The 24,972-nt window shown below is 43.2% G+C and overlaps 1 protein-coding gene across 6 annotated transcripts in view; it reads right to left on the reverse strand.

The window, feature by feature from the left end:
- Positions 1-24,972, reverse strand: part of TEX2 (testis expressed 2) — a 95,423-nt gene that overhangs the window by 46,205 nt on the left and 24,246 nt on the right. For 5 of the 6 annotated variants that reach the window (XM_059669957.1, XM_059669963.1, XM_059669961.1 and 2 more), the window contains one exon: positions 8,321-9,983. In XM_059669957.1, coding sequence (XP_059525940.1) covers positions 8,321-9,958 — 1,638 coding nt within the window. In that variant the 5' untranslated portion in view covers positions 9,959-9,983. Of the gene's footprint in view, positions 1-8,320; positions 10,001-24,972 lie in introns of those variants that run through there. The other variant, XM_059669958.1, reaches the window with a different exon arrangement.

A 24,972-nucleotide genomic window follows, 5' to 3' on the forward strand; every position in this document is an offset into this window, starting at 1 on the left:
GGATCATTGTTGAAGTTGCGTGTTGGGTGCATGGGGGTTCATTTTACTATCTCTCTACTTTTGTGCATACCTTAAATTTCCTACAATAAGACGTTTAAAAAGTTCAAATAATCATTTTGGGGTCACCTGACCTCCTTAGCAATTGTTCCAATGGAATTCAGGAAGCCCATGAAACACCTGCTTGTAAGGGAGAATGCCTGCACTAAACACCTCACCTGATACACTTCTCTGGCCATGAGGGGCCCTGGAAACAGCCAAGTTTATAAAAGCTGTACATGAAAACTCAAGCGACCCATTACAGGGGCAGGATAGTTTCAGTTAATTATAGTGTAGAAATAAATGCTTTTTTATTTCTTGTACTCCTTGTATTGAGAGTTGTAAGAGACCAAATGAAATCAACCCAAGTCTCTTTTGTCTGTATTTAATGAGGCTGTTTTCTCCTTAAGATTGCTCACTCTAATTTCTTTTAAAAAAAGAATTGCATGAAATTGAGATTAAATTTACATGTTTTATTTTCTTCACAAAATTGATAATGTTCTCCGTATAAAATTATTCTTTTACATAGCAAAATCAAAGCCTGTATTTAGGGAATCTAATTACTTTTTTAAAACTATCCCTTTCTGCCCTAACTGGTTTGGCTCAGTGGACAGAGCATCGGCCTGCAGACTGAGGGGTCCCAGGTTCGATTCCTGTCAAGGGCATGTACCTTGGTTGCGGGCACATTCCCAGTAGGGGGTGTGCAGAAGGCAGCTGAATCGATATTTCTCTCTCATCGATGTTTCTGACTCTCTATCCCTCTCTCTTTCTCTCTGTAAAAAATCAATAAAATATATTTTTTAAAAAACTAAAAAAAAACCTATCCCTTTTATTAAATATCTAAATGTGACATGACCAAACCTTGTTTGGAGAAACAAGGTTCTCCAAAATACATTTCTATTAGTCTTGCAATGCAGTAATTGCAATTTTAGTCAACCTGCTAGGCCATATCTCTTAAAGAGAGAACACTGGAAACTGACACTCTACTGGTGTGTTCTGCAAGTATAAGTCTGAGATAAAGAATTTAACTCATGAATATAGTTCAAAACGGCATGAGTCACACAAACATAAACCCAAGAAACTTATGGAATCTTCACAAACCTTCTCATAATAGATATGTGGAAACATAAGTATACTCCTGGTGAAGTGACTTCCCATTCTTGGAGAAGGAACATCCAACTTGCCTAAGAATGCTCAGCAAAAACAAATATTCCAGGTGCAATATGCTGACTCTAAATGCCCCAGCCTCCCCTGGCCCAAATCCATACTCTTCCCCAGGGTCCCCAGCTCAGAGTACCTAACTAAGCATCCAAAATAACACCCCCAGAAGGTTACCACCTGGGGGTGTTGCTCATAGTGATGCCGTTGGATTCCGCAGCATACATGAGGCTCTGTCTTGAGTTAACTTACCCAGGTTGCAATGTTTTAAGTCATGCTAACTTCTTTTAACATTTTAGTCTTCCTCCTGACTTTCACATGTTCACATGTCACTTTGTGTTGAATGCCTATGGCAACCTTTTTCCTATTTGATGATTTTCATCAGCTATGGATTTTAAACATTAAGAACAAGCAGGGGGAAAAAGAACAAGCAGGTTTTGGAGGAGGTTCTAAGAGTTCTTCTATGGACTTTGTGACAGCTCTTTGTTCTCACAAAAGCTTTGACTATTTCTATTACAGACAACACAGCCACTGATCAGCAGGATACCTTGAGGCTTAACCAACTGCTTATTTGTCTTTGAGCATAGCTACTACTTGCCTGCAAACTGGCCTTTTTGGCTCACCATCCCACATAATCATCAGCGTCATTTTAAAATACAATGTCTGAAGTATGATGGAATAATAAAATCCCCCGGATAAAGTACAGAAAAGCTTTACTTTTCTCTTCCTTTTCCTCAGCATGTGAAGTCACATTGCAAAGCTCCTTAAATTGTTTCAGGAGCCATAAAGGAACCAGGCACTCAGCCCAGGCTGCAAGGATTGCCTGTATCCACCAATGAGAACTTACATGGCTCAGAGGTTTAAAAACACTGGTCAAAAATAGTTCTCAAGCATCAAGGTCCCTGCCTAAATGTTTCATGGGGCTCTCAGATGGGAGTTTACGTAGGGTATGAAGTTTGCAGGGTCACTGTCAAGGGTTTGGACCTCTGTACCAGACAGCTTTAACACAGGAAGCTTTTATAGCATCCTTTGTCAGTGATGTTTCTAAAAAACTAAAATTTAGGTTCTTTTAAGGTAAAAAGTTTCCAAACTTGCCCTCAAGAATTGTACCATTATATACTCTATAAACACCAATTACATAAAATCAGATGTGCAGAAAATAACTCAAAATAGCTGGATTCATCCTAGAAACATGTTCACAGACCTGCTCAAAGTTAGACTTCACTATACTTTCCTTATCACAACATTTGGGTCCCAAAGTTAATGTCAACACTGCTAAATGTTTTAAAGTGTCATAATTTTAAAATAGATCCCAATGATCTCCTACTCAGTAAAATTAATTAAGACCAAAGAATATTTGCATTTGAAATCTTTGGCTTGCAAAATTCACCCAACCCTTCTAATCAATAGAAGTGTCCCTTTTAAAAATAAGGTCTGTTTTTAGTCAGGTTTCTAAAAACAGCCTTGAACACCAAACAAAACCTCTCAAGTGAAAATGTACTTTTCCTCATTAGTAACAAAGCCATTCTAAACAAGTTAAGGCCAAGAATGAAAAACAATTACCAAATTTGATCAGAGTTGTTCAAACATCAATCAGGAAGAATACTCATAAAACAGCCTAAGACAATTTGGATTACACGTGTCAGTCCATGACAGCAATCTAGAAGTACTTATTCTCTACAAGGAAAATTTAAATACATTTATATAAGCACTGAGGGCAAAAAAACCCCTTCCTTAAAATGAACAGTCCTGCCCTTGCGGGTGGCTTAATTAGTTGGAGCATCATTCTATACACCAAAAGGTTGCGGGTTCAGCCCAGCTGGTATTGCTCGGTGGTTGAGCGTTGACCTATGAACCAGGAGGTCATGGTTTGATACCTGGTCAGGACATATGCCTGGACTGTGGGCTCAACATTTCCAAACTCTTCAGAGTATAGCTCACACTGCTCCCAGTGTGCAGGAGGCAGCCAATCAATGATTCTCTCTCATCATTGATGTTTCTGCCTCTCACTCTCCCTTCTTCTCTGAAATCAATAAAAGAAAAAAATTTGTAAAAACTTGCAGGTTCAACTCCTTGTCAGGTTTTGGGTTTTATGCCTCGTCGGGGTGCACATGGGAGGCAATCTATCGACTGGAGTCAACAGTGAAGATTTAAAAATCTTCCCAGAACAATTAAGTACTCAAACCAGTTTAAAGTGAATGTCACAGTCAGTCATTAGGCATTGGAGTTAAAGATAAGTACCATTTTTCTTTGCTAAAGTTATAAGTAACTTACTTAGAGGGCATGTAAATTACATCATCGCCCTATCAAAAAAGCTTAGCAACCATGAATAATGAGTCTCTTTTGCTTCACTTCAAACATTAATACTAAGCTCAAGTGTGTCACATCCTCAAGACTCAGCACCAGCTTCTCTTTAAATAGAAGCAGTGTCATAACATATTGCCATGTAAAAGAAAGAAAAAAGTCAGAATGCAAAATACGTGGTCTCATTAAATCAAAATAAAAAGAGTGTATGAGTCTGCATGTGTGTGATGTATATACTCATACATGCAGAAATTGTTGTTTTTTTTAAATAGGAGATATAACCAAATCATTCTATATAATAAAAGTGTAATATGCAAATCAACCAGTCAGCAGGGGGCGGGGCCGGCGAGGAGGCGGCACCAGGCCAGCCAAGGCTCATGCCAACAGGCAGAGAGAGGGGACGGCAATGGGGGAGGGGAGTAAGGCAGCAGTGACCAGCGGCAGTGGAGGGGTGATGGGGGGGCAGGGCCATGCCAGCTGGTGCCGGCCCCTGATTGGCCTGCCCCAATGTCTCCCGCAGAGGGAGACTGGCTGCAGTGCCTTCCCCTGATCACCAGGTCGGTGATGGGGCAGCGCCGTCCCCTGATCGGCCACCTGGCTGCCTCCCGCAGAGGGCATTGGAGTTAAAGATAAGTACCCAAGGGGAGGGGGCCTAAGCCATCAGTAGGACATCCCCTGAGGGCTCCTGGACTGTGAGAGGGCACAGGCCAAGCTGAGGGATACCCCCCTTCTCCCTCAGTGCACAAATGTTCGTGCACCAGGCCTCTAGTTAACTATAATCCTTCCCAATAGTGTGATAAAGAATAAATTGTTGCCCTGGCTGTTGTGGTTCAGTTATTGGTTAAGCATCGTCCATGCATGAAAAGGTTGCTGGTTCAATTCCTGGTCAGGGCACATGCATGGGTTGTGGGATCACTCCCCAGTGAATGTTTTGTTTTCACATCAATGTTTCTCCTCTTCCTCTCTTCCTCTCTCTCTTTAAAAAAATCAATAAAAAAATCTTTAAAAAATAAATGTTCTCTTTGGTTTTCCTGTGTTTTTTAAACACTGACCATGCATTTTTTGAATAAGATAAAATATTTATGAAATTAAAAATCAAAACAGGGAGAACCAAGATGGCGACATAGGTTAACGCCGGAGTTTGCTGCTTTGAACAACTACTTCAAAAGTGAAACTAAAACACGGAACGGACATCACCCAGAACCACAGGAACACCGGCTGAGTGGAAGTCCTACAACTAGGAGGAAAGAGAAACGCATACGGACACTCAGAGGAGGCGCAGTGCTGAAGTCAAATTCTGAGGTGCGGAGTGCGCAGAGCGCGCAGAGCGGGCTGGCGGCGGAGGGCGCGGTTGTTGTTTTCAATCGGGAGGGAGTCGCAGACTCTGAGCTCCAGATACGGGCGAGTCTTTAGGGACCCAGGCTCAAACGGGAGAAGCGGACTGTCTGGCTTCGGTCAGAGCGAGTGCAGCTTTCTCTCCGAGCTTTGCAGCGGGTGCTGGGACTCAGAGAGGCAGAGCCCCTGGGGACAGGACTGAGAGCCGCCATAACTGCTCTCTCCGGCCCACCCTGTTGATCCTGTGCGACCCGCCCCGCCCAAGCCCTGCACAGAGGCATTTGCCGGATAGCCTCAGGCAAAGGCTAGATTAGCACCTCCCTAGAGGACAGAAGTTCTCTCACTGCTGACACAGCTGATTCTCATAGCCACTTGGCCTGGAGGTCAAACCCTCCCTGGAATTAACTACAACAATCAAGATTTATCTATAAGACTGTGAACAAAGACCACTAGGGGGTGCACCAAGGAAGCATAACAAAATGCGGAGACAAAGAAACAGGACAAAATTGTCAATGGAAGAAATAGAGTTCAGAACCACACTTTTAAGGTCTCTCAAGAACTGTTTAGAAGCTGCCGATAAACTTAATGAGATCTACACGAAAACTAATAAGACCCTCGATCTTATATTGGGGAACCAACTAGAAATTAAGCACACACAGACTGAAATAACGAATATTATACAGACGCCCGACAGCAGACCAGAGGAGCGCAAGAATCAAGTCAATGATTTGAAATGCGAGGAAGCAAGAAACATCCAACCGGAAAAGCAAAATGAAAAAAGAATCCAAAAATGCAAGGATAGTGTAAGGAGCCTCTGGGACAGCTTCAAGCGTACCAACATCAGAATTATAGGGGTGCCAGAAGATGAGAGAGAGCAAGATATTGAAAACCTATTTGAAGAAATAATGACAGAAAACTTCCCCCACCTGGTGAAAGAAATGGACTTACAGGTCCAAGAAGCGCGGAGAACCCCAAACAAAAGGAATCCAAAGAGGACCACACCAAGACACATCATAATTAAAATGCCAAGAGCAAAAGATAAAGAGAGAATCTTAAAAACAGCAAGAGAAAGAAACTCAGTTACCTACAAGGGAATACCCATACGACTGTCAGCTGATTTCTCAACAGAAACTTTGCAGGCCAGAAGGGAGTGGCAAGAAATATTCAAAGTGATGAATACCAAGAACCTACAACCAAGATTACTTTATCCAGCAAAGCTATCATTCAGAATTGAAGGTCAGATAAAGAGCTTCACAGATAAGGAAAAGCTAAAGGAGTTCATCACCACCAAACCAGGATTATATGAAATGCTGAAAGGTATCCTTTAAGAAGAGGAAGAGGAAGAAAAAGGTAAAGATACAAATTATGAACAACAAATATGCATCTATCAACAAGTGAATCTAAGAATCAAGTGAATAAATAATCTGACGAACAGAATGAACTGTTGATTATAATAGAATCAGGGACATAGAAAGGGAATGGACTGACTATTCTTGGGGGGGAAAGGGGTGTGGGAGATGTGGGAAGAGACTGGACAAAAATCGTGCACCTATGGATGAGGACAGTGGGTGGGGAGTGAGGGCGGAGGGTGGGGCGGGAACTGGGAGGAGGGGAGTTATGGGGGGAAAAAAAAAAGGAACAAATGTAATAATCTGAACAATAAAGATTTAATTAAAAAAAAAAAAAAAAAAAAAATCAAAACAGTTATTTTAGACCCCCAGGATTCTTCTCCTTGTTTTGTCTGTTTTGCAATAAAGAGATACCATGGTACCGTTTCTTTTTGTTTGTTTTTTTAGTATTCTTATTTAAATGAGGTGGAGGAAAACCTGTTAGCAGAGAAATTAAACAAGCTCTGAACTATCAAAAAACTAAATAAAAAAAACCCAGAAAACATCAATTATTGGCAAGAATGTGAAGGTAGAGAAACTGGAACTCTTGTGCATTGTTGGTGGGAATCTAAAATGGTATAGCTGTTATTGAACATAGTACAGCGGTTCCTCAAAACATTAAAAAGAGAATTACCATGTGATCCTGCAATCCCACTTCTGAGTTTATATTTTAAAAAAAATTGGAAGCAGGGTCCTGAAGAGGCAGTTGTATAATCGTGTTCATGGCAGCATTATTCACCATAGTTAAAACATGGAAGCAACCCAAGTGTCCATTTACGGATGAATGGATAAGCAAAATGTGGTATATATACAAACAATAGAATATTATTCAGTCTTAAAAAGGAAGAAAATTCTGCAATATACTACAACATGGATGAACCTTCAGGACATTATGCTAAGTGAAATAAGCCAGTCACAAAATTACAAAGACTGTATGATTCCACTTATATGAGGTACTCAGAATATTTTTAAAAACACACACAAAAACAGAAAGTAGAACTGTTTGCTAGAGGCTAGGGGGAGGAAAGAATGAGGAGTTATTGTTTAACAGGTATAAAGTTTCCCTTTTACAAGATAAAAAAGTTATGGGGATAGATGGTGGTAATGGTTGTATACTGTGAATGTATTTAATACCACTCAACTGTACACTTGAAAATGGTTAAGATGGTAAATTTTATGTTATGTAGTATTTTACCACAATTTTTAAAAACCATATAAATATATAAAAAATGTGTATGTCCCTATGACTTAAGAACTATATGAGCTATAACTGTACTTTTATATCATGTATATTATTAAACATGCACAATAGCCAGAAGTTTTTAAGTATGCACAAATAAATATAAATAGAAGTTCTAATATTTTCTTCCTGAACCCTAATGACATCCCTCAGGAGACCCAGATCCTGAGATCTGACATGCACTGAAAGGCGATGTCTCTTTCTCCAGCCCATGTCCCGCTGTGCACAGAGGAAAGAGGAGAGCCAGCAGCGGCCAACCACTGACATTAATTTGCCGTCTCTTCCTCCTTTCCTTCTCTTGCATTAGGAAGTATTTAACCCTTCTCCAGGGCCTCAAGGATATTTAATTCTAACAAAGTCAGCTATAACAAATCCTCAAGTAGCAAATCCCTGGCAAGTTTAGGGAAAGAATAACACAGAAACTGGATGCAAATGCTACTTTCTAGGGCAGTGGTTCTCAACCTTCCTAATGCCGCGACCCTTTAATACAGTTCCTCATGTTGTGGTGACCCCCAATTTCATTGTTAAAAATTGAACATAATTAAAGCATAGTGATTAATCACAAAAACAATATGTAATTATATATGTGTTTTCCGGTGGTCTTAGGCTACCCCTGTGAAAGGGTCGTTCGATCCCCAAAGGGGTCGCGACCCACAGGTTGAGAACCGCTGTTCTAAGGCCATGGAGATCCTTGAAAAACTATTTGGTGAATCAGTAAACCGTGAACTAGAATGAAGTTTACTTGATAAATCTCTTGGGTACCTGGAAAACGAAGAGATCCCAAAGTCTTAAAAACACTGCTTATGCAAAAACCTGAGACAATGAACTCACTAGACTAAAAAATTTCAGGCTTGCTTACCTTCAGTATTTCTGGTTCTTTGATATCTAGAGTTCCTGTGTTCCAGTGTTGTTGATTTTTATGTAGTCTGTGATATTTATGAGCACTTGGTGGTGTAAAAAACCAAATCATGCAAACTGCAGTCATGAATCCCAGGCCAATTCCCAGGAAGAGTCCACTCACATAATGGGGGAGGGGGAGGATGAGGTACGCATAGACACACAGTATGAAGAAGCCCAGTGTCTTCACGGGTAACTCTGGGTGCTGCATGGCCAAGTCCACCTCCTCGTCACTGTCAAGAGTTGGGACATCATCCGCCAGCTCCTCTGGCTTGAGAGGTGTATCTAGGAGCTTATCAACTTTACCCTCCCCATCCATTTCCAAATCAAACTCTTCAGAGTACAGTTCACAAAACTCTTCGTCTTCTTTGCTCACTAAGGCAGACAGAGAACATTTCTCAAGGACTAGAGAACTTGTCTTCAGGCCTAAATCCTTTAGATTGCTCACCTGGGAACTCTTCAGTTCCACCTCTTTTGGGGGCTCATCAATGGACTTTGGGTGATCACTTCTGGGGATGCTGGGATTGCTTCCCTCACCATCCCCCTCAGAATCACACTCCTCTTCTTTGATGCTGTAGTTGTGATTGCTTTCCAAGTGACCGTTCAAGCTGGACAGATTGGAGAGCTCTGAAGCACTTGAAGATAAGGCTTTGGGCCTATGGCTGCCACTTTCTTCCCCTATAATTTTGCTAAGGAGCTGAAAAGGCTCGTGTATGACTTCTGAAAGGCGTCGCTTAGTGTCTTCAATTTTTGCCTCCATTTCGGGCACTTTAAAAAAGGAGCGTGTATCGGAGGGAGAAGTGAGTGGGGAAGAAGGTGCGGTTTTGGAATCTCCACCTGTGTTTCGTGGCTGGGTAAACTGCTTGAACAGGTGTAAATTCAGCTTGGAATCAGGTGGTTTATAGGACACAGTATCTGACTCTTGCTTGGAGGTGTCTGTGGACAGAGACTTGACTAATGTCTTCATCAAGTGCCTGTGCCTTGGGGGCGGTGGGGGTTCTTTTGGCTCCACCTCAGTGGACAGGGTCTTCACAAGGCTCATAAAAGGTTTCGAGCTGGAAAGGGTGGAGGATGAGGCACTGGATGAGAGGACAGGAGACTTGGAAGGAGAGGACAATGGAGAAGAAGAACTGGTTTTCTGCTCAGAAAGGGATGACACACTGGGAGAGCTAGCTAAGGGCCCTGATGAAGATGACCCTGGGGACAGAGCCAATGGCACTGTACTTAATACTTGCACTGCAGGCAGAGGGGCTTCCAACAGCTTTACAGTGTTCTCGGAGACGGGCAAAACAGCAGGCGACTCAGACAGTCCATCTGCCAGGATAGGCTGGGAGGCAGGGCCAGTGGGGTCATGGCCACCCCGAGGTTCAAAATAGAGGTCTTCCTTGGCTTCAAGCCCCGTTACAATGCTTTGGTCGTCTAGCCCCTCCTCAAAATACTCCCTGAACTCCTCCTCCTCTTCCTCCTCTTCCTCCCCGGATGCCGAGAAGTGGATGGCGATAGTGTCTCGGGACACGGACCTCTGCACATGCACTCTGGGGGCTGATGGTTTTGGCATGTCAATGGCTTTTTCGGCATGGCGCCCATTCAGACTTGTCATTGCCAGCTTCACAAGGGCTTAGGCTCTGTAAAAACATCAAGAAAACTGAAGTCAGAAAGTGGTTTCTCCACAGGAGACACTGTCATGTGCAGACAGGAGCACAGACGAAGTTCACTTCTAAACGATGATCATGCTTTTACTTGGCAGATGGCCACTGCTTTTCACTTGCGCAGGTTTAATGGTTTAATTTTCACCAGCTACATTCCAGTTAGGCATTCTCTTTTATGAGCAAACTACAAACCAGTGTTTAAAAGTGCCATACAATCTGTCTTACTTCACAACAACTGAGTAATTGTTTCCTTCCTCTTAACTGGCTCATTTCTATCAGCGATTCCGTATTTCAAGGCTTGAAATACCTGCACAATAGATGTTACCAGCATTACTTCAGAAGTCCAACAGGATAAAATGTAACATCCTGGTGATTTTGAGAATCTTGGAACAAAAATTTCACCAGTGGTTTTCTAGCTATAAAAAGCTAACCGGGGGGACGGGGAGGGAGGTATTGCTTCCACTGCAATTTTCACAGCAATCTTAACAATTACTTGGCTCAGATCTCCCACCAACATATCCTATCTTGCCAATGCAAGTAATTAGCAAAGTACCCGAGAGTTGAAAGGAAAATCTGTAAACTAATTACTATGACCTGTTGGCTTCTTTATTCTCCAAATGGCAGGTACCATAAGGCCAGAGTATTTAGGCAGCCATGAAGACATGGCTGTGTCCTGAGGCTTCAGGAACAAGCAAACATTTTAAACTGAATCCAAGATTCAACAGAGAACTCTGCTAAGGGCTATGGTGACAGACAAGGAGGCTATGCTTCCTGCCTGCTGGAGCTAAGCAGCTAGCTGTAGAGAAGAGACACCTGAAAAGCTGGGCAGCAAAACATAAGACACCAAGTCCACACTGTGACATCTAGTATATTACCTTTCTTCCTATTCACTTAAGGCCCATTTATTGGGCACCAGGCTTCCTAATAGGCCCTACAAAGTTGAAATTAACACCACAATCTGGAAAGAGACTCTGTCAAAAAAAGCTAAAACACACTTGAGTGGACTTCAGGCATTCTGAAGAGAGTGAGATTAGTGTGGGAGGTAGGACATTTGCTCAGCCTTTTAAACTGCTGTGTAGGTTGTGGTGGAATGGGCATGATGAGAAAGAAGGGTCAAAAAGGCATGAAGATGAGTGCAGGCATGAAGATGAGCGTGGGCATAGTGTGTCCTGACACCTTGGTCTATCCTCTACCTCCAGGGTGGAAGGTGGGTGTTGGGGAGCAGTGAGAAACCATCAGTACAAGAGAGGCATCATGGGAGAGTAGAAAGAACAGTCTTAGGATCAGGAAATAGGGCTTCTGGTACTTGCTCCCTTTCCAGCTGACTCTGTGGGACCTTGAAAAAGCCAAGACCTCTCTGGGTCTCAGAATCTTCCTTCGTAAAAGGGGAGATCACCAGTCCTTTCCATTCCTAAAACCCTACATGTTTACATTTACAGGTGGTTGCTCACAGTACAACATAATACACTTATACAAGTAATATACCATAGACCAGTGATTTTCAACCGGTGTGCCTCAAGAATTTTTAAAACAAGCAATACCTGATTATTTAGTCAGGGACACTGACCTCTTTTCCCTTAAATTGTCAAATTAGAAAATTACAACAGCCAATACAACAGTAGCCATCGGTGTGAATGAATCAAAACTGGACCAATTTTTTTTTGGTCAGAAATTCTGGTATGCCACAGAATTTTATCTTTATTTTTATTTTTTTGCCACAGAATTTTAGTGATTAGTTTGTGTGCCATGAGATGAAAAACATAAATTGCTGCCACAGACAATCAACATTATGGTGCTTGCTTATTTCTTTAATTTGAAGAATGTCTACATTTAAGTCTTATGCTAAATATTCATGGTCAAAAGGCTGGCAACAGATACTACTGACAAGAGAAAAGGTAAATGGGGGACAGAAAACAGTGATCCCGAATCACTATAAATAATCTAACAATGAGAAGAACTGCAATTCAAAGCCCAAACATCACAAGGCCACATCTGAACTGCACATTCTCAGTATCAATGCTTCAGAGAAATTACTTTCATAAAAACTTTCTAAAAGAGTTTACCTACACTCATCATGACCCTTAGGCTCTCCTATCCCCACTGGATCTAGGAAAAGGGACCGATCTCTATCCATCAGACAAAGCAATTTAAATCCAGGAGCTGGTGGCTGCGAGAAAAGGAGACTCCAATAGCTTTACAGTATTCTGTAAAGCTAGAAAGACAAGGCAAGCTAAAAAGCCTCTGGTCCAAGACAATCCTTCCCTGTTACTCTTAAGCCAATGGATGTGTGGGCTTAATAAGAAGAAAAATACCAAGTACAACACATATTTTTCATTTTACTGTCACCTAGTTTTATAAGGGTAATTTAAAAAGAAAATTATAGAGGTAATTTAAACAGAAAGGCTGGTACTTGATAATTCTCAGTAGGTTGAAAAATAAGGGTTATTTACATCACTGGCGGTTGGTAAGAGTAGAAGGGGAGCAGTAAAGATGCCTCTGCATCCCTGCAGAACCCCCACACACTCTGGGCCGCAATGAGTAGGAGGGCTACTGAGATGGGCCTTAAAGCCTGGAGCGTGGGCTCAGGTGGAGTTGCTACAGGTGAGGGATTCACCTAACTCAGCAGATACTGCAGGCAGGCCTGATGGTATCTGGATGGCTTGGCTTCCTGGCCCTATGGGGCACATTAAGGTTCAACCATGAAATTCCAGCAAAGGTAGTCAGTTACCATTCTTGTTGTGTTTATGCAAACATCAGGACAGTAGATGAATTAATCTTGATTTGGCTTTTTGATAGCCATGGAGGAATTTTAAGAAGAAAAATCCTATTTCAATAGAAGCTGTTAAATCTAAAATGGTTTCTTTCCCTTCCACAGGACCATTTGTTAAGCTTATAGGGATAGTTCAGTTGATAGTTCTGTGTGCCCAGTATGGGCCTCTAGCAACGGTGGAATAGAAATGCAGTCTGTCTCATGATTGAGCCGGAAGTTCCAAGACAAGGGGGGGAATGAAAGGGCGAGTCATTGCTGCGCCTACGTGGGCCGGCCGCCGGGCCCCATGAGGCACAGCCTGACCACACTGCTGGCGGCCTCGGGCACCAACTCCCCAGCCCACGGCGGGAGCCCGGCACAGGCCACCCGCCCGCCGCCCCCGGACCGGACCCACGCAGCGGCGGTGGCGGCGGGGCGTGTGCCCTTGCCCGAGGAGATGGAGGAGGAGGCGATTGCCGGCGCCCCTGGGGACGAGACGGAGGATGTGGACTTCCTGTCTGGGCTGGAACTGGTCGATCTGCTGGACCGCCGGCAACCGGACTGGCCCCTGGAGCCCGGGCTCAGCTCGCCCTTGGGGGGGCGAGGACTGCGCCCTCCATCTTGCCCTGGGTCCTCCATTTTTGGGCAGAGCCATGTGCTTGGTGGGGGCTTATTCCCGGAGGCCCAGGCCTCTGCTGGCCACACCCAGGATTTCTCTGGACTAACCAATGATAATCAAGGGAAGTGCACGCCATCAATATGACCACATCCTGTGTAACAAGACCCGACTCGCGCCTGGCCAATCGGCGGGGCCCACAGTCCCCTCCCCTGCCCTTACTATAAAAACCACAATCCCATCAGACCTCGCTCTCTTTCGGCCACTGGGCTTACCGTTGTTGTATCGGTGAGTGTGGTCAGGGAGCCGAACTAGTTCGAAATGAAGGACTCTTTGCTTTTGCATCGGACTCACTGGCTCCCTGATGGGCATTTTGGGAACCTTGAAATCTGGGCACAACAATGCTAACAATAAAACATCCTGTCACTGTTCCAAATATGTAAAAAACCATAAAAAAAAAAAGAAAAGAAAAATAAGGGTTATTTAAATTGCCTTAATAACATAAAGGGTGATCTGTAAGGCTCTGTAGTTCTGAGGCTGCTTCATAGGTAGTGGTGGCTGCAAGTGAAGGTGACTATGGGCACAGGTACAAAACCAGAGAGCACAATTTGGGGGTTGAACAGTATGAGTTGGTCCTATGGGGGGGAAATGCTATTTAGAGTCAAATTCTCTCTGTGCCTTTCCCTCAGTCAGATATGTTTCCGGAAGCAGGAGATCTCAAACTGTTATGCTGATGGGTCTTTCCTAAGGTCTTGACTGTAATTCCCCATTAAAGTTACTATGCCTCCTAAAGACATTCTTTGCTCTCACTAAGACTAAAAAAACCTCCAACAAGGGTTTCTCTCCCCAGCACTAATGCAGGATCTATCCAGTCTAAACACAGGAACAGTGTTTAACCTGAACTAATAAAAAGCAAAGGCCTCAAACATGACGCTAACAGCCAGTTGCCCTCCCTATCATGAATTCCAACAAAGCTACCAATCTCAGAAGAGTTGGAGTTAGAATACCAAACATCCATAAAATTTATTTTATTTCTAGTCACTCAAAAAGGTTATTATCATTAATTAGGCAATAAAAAAACCAATCAACAATAAATCACACTGTACAATGAAAAACAAAGAGCTATTTAAAGACTCAATATTGGTATTTATTAACTCAGATATAATGTCCTCTGAATCAGGCAACGTTTTGGTGTGGTTTTTTTAGGGGGGACTAATTTTCTATTAATAATTGTCCTTCCTACCTCCAGCTGTATTTGAAACAATTCAATCCTGGGGTCCTACAGAGCCATAAAAAGAGAAAGCAGTTCCCTCCAGGCTGCTCACTTATCACCAACTCAACCACTTGGTCCTTCCACTTTAGAACAAATAGTAATGTATCCATTATTATTATTATTAATTTCTAATTAATATACTAAATTAGAGGAAGTGCTGGATGAAGAAAAAGAGGAGAAAGGGAAGGAAGCAATTTTAATTGAAAATTAAACTACAGGCATACCTTGTTTTATTGCACTTTGCTTTACTGCCCATCACAAGTGTCACAAACTGAAGACAAAGACCCTCTATCACCAAAAAGATTATGACTTGCTTTATTGCAATACTCTCTTTATTATAATGGTCTGGAACCGAACTTAAAACATCTCCAAAGTATTCCTGCCTGTAGTCTCCAGATATAAAAAGTACAGTAATATATCCTATATAATAAAAGCCTAATACGCAAATCGCCCGAATGGCAGAACGACTGGTTGCTATGATGTGCACTGACCATCAGGGGGCAGATGCAAACACAGGAGCTGTCCCCAGCCCACAGGCCCCAGGTCAGCCAAGGTGGGTGCTGGTGCTGCCCCTCCCCATCATTGCCCCTGTCGGGGGATGGGGCCGATGAGTGGGCAGCACCAGGACCGTCAAGGCGGGTGCCAGTGGGGGCGCCCCCTCCCCAATAGCCCCGCCGGTCACCCCACAGATCGGCCCTATCGCCAGCCAGGCCTGGGGACCCTATCCATGCATGAATTTCGTGCATCGGATCTCTAGTAGCATCATAAGAGGCAAGCCTGGTTTGGAATATGCCTCATTTCTCAGATGCATCGCAAATCTTTCAAAGCCATTATTAAAATTCTTTGTCTTTGTAAAATTCTGCCTGTTAAATATTTGCAGCCTCTGCACAAGCTTGCACTTGGACATATGATGTATGAGTACCATCACTAGCATGACTTGTGAGAGTCAATAGTTTTCATTTAAAAACTTCTTTTGGCAGAGGAAAAGAGGCAAGCCACATTGTATTGCAGAGGATGTCTTAACACCTCGTGTGTGTGTGTGTGTGTGTGTGTGTGTGTGTGTGTGTGTATTTTAATCCTCACCAGAGGACATGCTATTGATTTTAGAGAGAGGAGGAGTCAGGGGGGTTGGTAGGGAAGGAGGGAGGAGAGAGAGAGAAGGAAGGAGGAAGGGAAACATCAATTGGTTACCTTCCCCTAGTCACCCCAGGGATGGAACCTGCAACCTAGGTATGTGCCCTGACCAGGAATCAAACTTGCAAACCTTTAGGTATACAGGAGGACACTCTAATCAGCTGAGCCACATCAGCCAGGGCACTTATCTATGCATTTTAAAATAGGAATTGGTGTTATAAAAAGTAGGGAAGAGGCCTTCAAGACTCCATTTTTCCACCTTGATGCTACAGAGGAAACAGAGAATCCAAAACCAACCATGGTAGGAAGGTCTGATTTAGCCTAAAAATCTCAAATATATCTTAACAGCTATCCCTTGATTCATTTAAATTCAATGCAGCAGCTGAAAATTGCCAACAGCCATTCTAATCTGTTAATACTCCACCTCCGAAAACAAAAATCAATATTCACATTGTGGATAATGAATTAGCTCTAGCCTTAGTTTCATTTAAAAAAAGAGAGAGAGCCCTAACTGGTTTGGCTCAGTGGATAGAGCGTCAGCCTGTGGACTGAAAGGTCCCAGGTTCGATTCCGGCCAAGGGCATGCACCTTAGTTTCGGGCACATCCCGAGTAGGAGGTGTCCAAGAGGCAGCTGATCGATGTTTCTCTCTCATCGATGTTTCTAACTCTCTATCCCTCTCTTTTCCTCTCTGTAAAAAATCAATAAAATATATTTTTTTTTTAAAAAAGGAAAAAAAAGAGAGAGAGAGAACAAGAAAAGTACTCTACTTCCAGTGTAGGCAATCCTCCCAAGGCACTTAGGCCTTGATTATTAGCAACTTGTAACTCCTTTTCCATTAGTAGGTTCCCTCAAAGTCTCTTCCAGGCCAGCAGGGGCCTGCACTGCAAACAACACAACACAGGGTCCTCTAGTAAGCAACAGGTCCACCCCTTCAGCCACCGCTCCAAAGAGGAAGGCCCACCTGGGAAGAGTGCTACATTCCCTGAAGGGAAAAGGTGTTCAAAAGCACAACACAGCCCTAGCTGGTTTAGCTCAGTGGAGAGTGTTGGCCTGCAGACTGAAGAGTCCTGATTCTAGCCAAAGGCACATGCCCGGTTACAGGCTCAATCCCCAGTGGGGAATGTGCAGCCGATCAATGATTCTCTCTCATCCTTGATGTTTCTATCTCTCTCTCCTTCTCCCTTCCTCTCTGAAATCAATCAATCAATCAATATATATATTTTTTTAAAGCACAACACCATTATAATTTTGCTTTATAGATTGCTAGATGGTTCTAATAATGAAATCCAAGTTCAGTTCACAGTAACTCATTTAAAATCAGGGCATGCCTCCCGCACAACCGCAGAGGCTTAAGGAGTTTTATAAAAAACTAGGGGCCCGGTGCACGAAATTCGTGCACTGGGTGTGGGGCGGGGGGGGGGGGGAGTGTCCCTCAGCCCAGCCTGCCCCCTCTCACATACTGGGAACCCTCAGGCGTTGACCCCCATCACCCTCCAATCGCAGGATCAGCCCCTTGCCCAGGCCTGACGCCTCTGACAGAGGCGTCAGGCCTGGGCAGGGGGCCCTCATTTCCCCCCTTCACTGGTTCTGCCCCCAGCCCAGGCCTGATGCCTCTGGCCTAGGCATCTGGCCCGGGCAGCGGGGACCTGCAGTGGCAGCGGGGGGCGCCGCTTTAGGCCCAGGCAAGGGGCCCCTAGCTCCTGGGATTGCCAGCTTCGACCGTGCCCAGCTCCCATCGCTGGCTCCACCCCTACTTCTTGCTATCACTGGCCAGGGCGGAAAAGGCGCCTGATTCTCCGATCATGGCTGGGGGGCAGGGCAAAGGCGGCCCTGGGGCCGCCTTTGCCCTGCCCCCCAGTTCTTAGCTCCCCCCTGGGTTTCCGATCACTGTCAGTGGCAGGGGGCTTCTTCCTGCTTTCCCTTTCGCCTCCCTGCATTGTGCCTACATATGCAAATTAACCGCCATCTTGTTGGCAGTTAACTGCCAATCTTAGTTGGCAGTTAACTGCCAATCTTAGTTGGCAGTTAACTGCCAATCTTAGTTGGCAGTTAATTTGCATATAGCCCTGATTAGCCAATGAAAAGGGTATCGCCGTACGCCAATTACCATTTTTCTCTTTTATTACTGTAGATAATGCCAGTGCCATCCACTGGGGAACTCAAGGTGACAACAGATGGACATCTATATGAAAGCAAAAAACCCCTATGGCAATGAAAACTCAGGACAGGTATGCCCAAATAAGATAGTGCTAATCAAGTAAAGAAGTCTGGGAATTTTTATTTTTTTTTTAGCAGAAAAGTCATTATGTGACTGGGGGGGGGGTGGGGGGGGCGCCGCGCGAAGAGATGTGGAGAAAAGAATATTGCAGATATCTGAAACAGCAGCACAGGGGAAGGCACTGAGATGGGAACAAGTCAATCAAATCAGAACAAGAGGCTCACAAAACAATGAGTTTAGCTACAGCTGGGTAGTGCAGGAGGAAGATTAATATTTGAGTTTAAGGGCAAGGAATCAACTTGTAATTTAAAACCTTTAAAGGTTAAGTGTTTGTTTGGGTTTACATATATTTAAATCTTAAGAACCAGAACCAGGTTCCTGAGAAGTTTGAAAATTGTGTGTAAACATTTGATTCAGGTGAGTGAATGCCTAGAACCAGGGCCGGGGATCAAGACACAACCAGTACTTGCCCTTGACTGGAATCAAACCCAGGACCCTTCCGTCCAAAGACGAATGCTCTATCCACTGAGCCAAACCAGCTAGGGCCATATTTACAATCTTAAAACTATCTTTCCAATTTATCCAATTTATTAATTTACATTCCTACCGACTGTGCATAAAGTATCCATCTTGAACCCTTGTCAAAACTGAACATTATTTTTAATTAATGCCCATCTGATTCATAGGGAAATGACACGTGAATGCTTTGATAATCATTTCAAGTTTTTCCCCATCAGTTTCTCTTTTTCTGTTAACTTGCCATTCATATTTCTTGCTCAAGGTTTTTTCTTACTCACTGTGTAATGGATAGTTTACACTTTCTCTACTGTTGTGTTGCAAATATCTTCCCTATTTCTGGCAACTGCTCAGTTGGTAGTAGAATCAGTCACTCAAAGCACATACCAAGTGAAGCCTTGTGACAACAGGTGCAGGGGCTCTGAGGACCAAGACCCTTACATGACAGTGATGGAGCTCATCCATTTCACCTCCCTGAGCCTTGAGTCTTTCACTGTAAATTCTAAATTCTCTAAGTCTATGATTCAGTTTCAATGGAACAGAACCTACTTAGAGTCCCACTTTTCCATTTTGCACCAGGGAAATTCTTGGCAACTGCTCAAGTCAAGCAAAGGAAACCAGAGTGCACGTGAACTGATTAATGTGCCAAAGGCAATTAAGTAAAAATATTTTTCTAATAATATTGAAACAGTTTGTCTCACATTAACTATTACTTCTAGACCAGTGGTTCTCAACCTTGGCTGCACATTAGAATCACCTGGGAATCTTTTTGAAATTCTGATTTCTGGGCCTCATCCTGCGGAAATTCTGTTTCTTTGTTACTAATGTTGTGGCCCCACCCCATAACAAAGAAACAGAATTTCTGGAGGATGAGGCCCAGAAATCAGGATTTTAAAAAGATTCCCAGGTGATTCTAATGTGCAGCCAAGGTTGAGAACCACTGTTCTAGACCTTCCCGACTTGTCTTGCTTATTTAGCCCAGTTGTAGAAACAGCCCTTACTTCTAATGACAGAATCAACTAAGAATGAGATGCAGATAATCAGCACTTGTGTGTGCTGCGGCAACAGAAAACAGGTGTAAATCCTCCTCAAGAATCCCGAATCACTCCGCCATTGCCAAACTATACAAAAGATAACTCCTGCCCAGGAGTCCTCTGCTCTGGCTGTGTGATAAGGATAGAACTCCTATTGGGCTCTCTACCCCAACCCTTTGTTCTTTCTTACTCCAATTAAAAATCACTCCAAGTACAGTCTCTTGGCTTCAACCTCTAGTGCAGTGGTTCTCACCCTTCCTAATGCCACGACCCTTTAATACAGTTCCTCATGTTGTGGTGACCCCCAACCATAAAATTATTTTCGTTGCTACTTCATAACTGTAATTTTGCTACTGTTATGAATTGTAATGTAAATATCTGATATGCAGGATGTATTTTCATTGTTACAAATTGAACATAATTAAAGCAGTGATTAATCACAAAAACAGTATGTAATTATATACGTGTTTTCCAATGGTCTTAGGCGACCCCTGTGAAAGGGTCGTTCGACCCCCAAAGGGGTCGCGACCCACAGGTTGAGAACTGCTTCTCTAGTGGATCCAAACTATACCACCTCCATGTTCCCACCACCCTTACTTCTACAGTAGCCTGCAGAGCCTTCTAGCAACCACCTATCCTTAAGAGACACAACTACATGCTCTCTCTCTCTCTCACACACACACATTCACACACATACACAATCCTCCTCCTACTCTACTTTTTTTTTTTTTTTAATTGGGAGGACAGGAAGGTAATCAAAGAGTTGGCCTACTGTTCAATATCATACCACTATCTGTATTTTCAGACCAAACCGCCATCTGTACCACCCTCTCTAAATCATTAGCACTGCTATCTATGTGAGACATCCCCACTATGAGGCCTGAGTCACTACCATTGCCAGGGATCTCCATGCCAGCTAGGGAGGGGATGGTTGGGGTGGGGATTAGGAGGTCAGCTGAGAGGCTGGAGTTTAGGGGGGTAGCCTGGAGTTCAGTTCAAGCATCACCGACTTCATAGAGGATGCTAGGACTTGACAATGCAGAGGAGAGAGGGAAAGGCATTTTTAAAATATATATTTTTTATTGATTTCAGAGAGAAAGGGAGAAGGAAAGAGAGATAGAAACATCAATGATAAGAATCATTGATCGGCTACCTCCTGCACGCCCCACACTGGGAATCAAGCCCACAACTCAGGCATGTGCCCTGATCAGAAATCAAACCGTAACCTCCTGGTTCATAGGTCGATGCTGGACCTCTGAGCCATACCGACAGGGTGGGAAGGCTTTTTCAATAACTAACCAGACCTAACCAGAATGTTGATTAGATGAGTCACAGGAACATGATAGGTTTTTGACCAAAAGAGTGAAATGTGTGTAAAGATACCTGCGACCAGAAGTAAGGCCTGTTTCTACAGCTGGAATAAATAAGCAAATTGTTATAGAAAATGAATATTCAACAAGAGTAGGTTGAGTTCCGAAAGTTCATCAGTAAGTGAATTCTTTGAAATTCAAAATTCATTTATCCTAAAGGAAAATAAATGGGAAATAGGTTCCTAAGCCCACAGAAGTTAAATAGTCCATACTATAACTTAACTATAGTACAAATGTACTATAGTTACTACATGGAACCACCATTTAAAACATAACTAAAAAAGAAAAACATTCTGAGTTTCTGAGTTCAGATAATACCAGGACCCTAGGGCCTGTACACACTCTGGAAAAAGACAATTCTAGGGAACATGCCGGGGTCCAACCCCAGCGGGTCCAGGGGTCCCCAAAGGTGTGGACGGAGTTGGCGAAGAAGGAATGACACGGAGACAGTGTTCAGTTGATCAGCAGCCTAGCCAGGATCTCCAGCCAGGATCTCCAGCCAAGTTCTGGTCTGGATCTCCAGAGAGGTTCTGCTTAGGATCTCCAGCGAGGTTCTGTAGCCATGTTCCCTCGCTAGGTTCTCCAGCCAGGTTCTGTCCAGGTTCTCCAGCCAGGTTCAGTCACCAGGTTCTAGTCAGGTTCTCTTGCCAATTTCTGTAGTCAGGTTCAGTCCAGGATCTTTTGCCATGTTCTCTCCAGCGAAGTTCTTCTGTCTGTAGGTTCTGTGTAGGTTCTGTCTGTAGGTTCTCTCTTCTAAGTCCTGTGTGCTAAGTTCTGTGTTCTAAGTTCTGTGTCTCGCTGTCTTGTTACATCTGTATTTATACCAGTTGATTCAATCCTATCAATCTCTATTACAAAGGTTAGGGCGTTTCTTATCTCCATTCCAGGGAGTAAAGATTATGTAGCTTAAGCATGATTGTTCGTAGTTAAAGTGATTAATTACCCGCCTGGCACTTAGTTGAGGGGTTTTATTCCCTCCCTAACTTCAGGGGAAAATCCCTACCTGGGGAAACAACCTTTCTCAGAGAGGAGACCTTGGTTAAAACACATAGTGCCAAGAAGGTGAGCAAACATTTTAAGAACAGTATGCCATATATGCCAGGTCCTTTGAAACAGCAAGGATGGACCGGCTCCCGGCAGGAACATGAAGCCAAAGGCCAGGGGGTAAACCGTGACACTTCTCATCCATCTGCCCCAACCAGACTTCTGGAGTCTGAACTCCGATTTTCAATGCAGCCCAAATTCTGCTTTAATTCATGTGGGAAATTTTCTCATTCAATAGTAGCAAGACCCTGGAAAAGTACAGAAGAACTGGACCTGCCTGCCCCCAGACACACAGGAGCCCAGGTAGCAGTCAGAGGAACTTCTTCCTCCCAGACCACCCCATGCAGCAAAGGGACTGCTTCAGTGACTTCTAAGCATCACCATGCAAAAAGGCATCAGGAAAAAACATGGGAAACTTTCTAATTTGTCCAGAAAACAAAGCAGGGCACACAGATAACTTCTAATTATCATGCGTAAGAACTTGGTGGCCACTCGCCAGTGGGGGTTAGGGCAAAAAGCTATCTATAGCCAAAATTATCCCCAAGAATATTTTCTTTTTTCAATTTTATGAGAATTTCATTTTTATTTATTAAAAATATGCTTGCCCTAACCGGTTTGATTCAGTGGATAGAGCGTCGGCCTGTGGACTCAAGGGTCCCAGGTTCGATTCCAATCAAGGGCATGTACCTTGGTTGCGGGCACATCCCCAGTGGGGAATGTGCAGGAGGCAGCTGATCGATGTTTGTCTCTCATCGATGTTTCTAACTCTCTATCCCTCTCCCTACCTCTCTGTAAAAAATCAATAAAATATATTTTTAAAAAATGCTTGTGTATGTATATGTACATGAAAATACATTCAAATATTTGAATACTTTAAATAATTTTGTGTGTGACTTCATATGCTTAATATAAAAGAATCATGAGTCCTAACTGGTTTGGCTCAGTGAGTAGAGAGTGTCAGCCTGTGGACTGAAGGGTCCCGGATTCCATTCCGGTCAAGGGCATGTGCCTGGGTTGCAGGCTTAATTCCCATTAGGGGACGTGCAGGAGGCAACCAATCAATGATTCTCTCTCATCATTGATGTTTCTATCTCTCTCCCTCTCCCTTCCTCTCTGGAATCAATAAAGATATTAAAAAAAAAAAAGAATCATGAGTTTCCCACAAAGTACTGTATACATGCTTCAGGTGACCTCGCATAGTCATTGTTGTGCCCACTCAAGTTTGAGAGACTTCAAGGCCAACTAAAGGACAGAACTAAAGGAAAGGCTGAATATGGGTTGGCCATATTCACACACTCTGCCCATAGGAAGACTAACAAATCTCTAATGTGGATAGGAGTTCTCTGGGACACCAGCTTGCTTTATTCTATCTTGTTTTAATAATAAGCCTCTGTGACCTTAATAAACATCAATCAATATATCTGTTGCAAGGATTAAGGTGGAAGGTGGTTAGTTTTCTTAAAGGAGCTGAGAACTGGTTGGGCCCCAATGGTGCACAGAAAAACTTGGTTAAGAACTCAAACATTAAACAAACCCAGCTTCAGATCCCAGTTTCACTGTTTACCAGCATGTGACCCTGTTCAAGTTACTGCAAAAAGCCTTTTTTCCTTCATATGTAAATAAAATGAAGATAATAGTGCCTACTTAACAGGGACTGCTGGGAAAATTAAGAAATAACAGTTAGCAGATGTAAATTATTATTATCAGCATCAGCAGCAGGTGTGAACATATCTTTTTTATTTATGCCGACTTGACCAGAGTTGACCCCACAGTCATGTTATTGAGGATGAAACAGACAGCTTGTTTCCAGCCTTTTCTAATCCCCTGAACTAGATTGTCCTGACTGACTTCGGGTTAGTTCAGGCAGCTGTGACCATTAAGGATGATAAACAGAGGAGCAAATAGAACTATGGAAAGGTCTACACATTGTAATACGATATGAGAAAGCAGAACTTGGGGCTGATGTGCAAACGTCAAACACAATTACATAAAAAGAATGTACAATCAACAAGATCCTAGGAGGCTACAGGGACTAAGTAATAACAGTTGGTGCTTTACTGTGAGTTATCTTTGTTTGCTTTTAGAGTAAAGCTGGTTAAAAGGATCATTTTAAAACTAAGGACACTGGATAGGATCTCTAGTTTTACCAACCCTTTTTTTCTGCCATATGATTTGCAATATTCTAACAAATGATATTTAATAGTAATTGATTAATTCTGTTTACAATTTTCCATTTCAATGCTGATCCAAATTTTACCTAACAATCTACATTAAAAGGTTCATAATAACCTTATGAAATCAAATCACTACCATTGGTGTGAAGATGATAATAAGTATAGCTAAGTAAGCAAGAAACAATCCAGTTGCTTTGATAGTCAAGGGCACTCACATTCAAGGTCAACCTCATTCTAAATGTAGTGAGCACATTAGTTTGGGGAGTAAGACCTGATACCAATTCTAGGAACAATGTCTAGAGTTAGACCAGTCAAGTCCCATAAATTCTTATTATGTCATCCACAGCCAATCAGAACTTGGAATCAGCATGAAACCATATAGACTTGCAATCCAAACAAAAGCAAGGAAACTTGATGATTTGGATAGCTTTTGTGTCCTTATCCCAGGTAAACGTATAGTTTCTACTGAGCCTTTTGAAATGAAAATGTACTCCTGGCTCCATGGGTTCCTTTGCAGATGCCATGCTGGAACCACCACCCCAGGTCAGCTCTACCCAGCAGACTGCAGTGGGACAACTGATCAGCCAGCCTTAATCACCTTCTTAATCCTAATTCTCAAAGGGCAGATGCATTTTGGAATTGGGTAGAGGGGAGATGTACCAGATAATCCTACTGAACATCTGCACACAGATGACCCAGCCACCCCTCCCCATCTCAGGGCTTATCATAATTGAGGAGGGGAGATTGGAAGACATATTAGAAAAACATTCCCCAATAATCACAGCCTGTGTGTGCACAGTGTGTCTCTCCCCCACACCAGCCAATACCTACCATG

This window comes from Myotis daubentonii, chromosome 16 (genome assembly GCF_963259705.1).
Source record: "Myotis daubentonii chromosome 16, mMyoDau2.1, whole genome shotgun sequence".
Taxonomy (NCBI): domain Eukaryota; kingdom Metazoa; phylum Chordata; class Mammalia; order Chiroptera; family Vespertilionidae; genus Myotis; species Myotis daubentonii.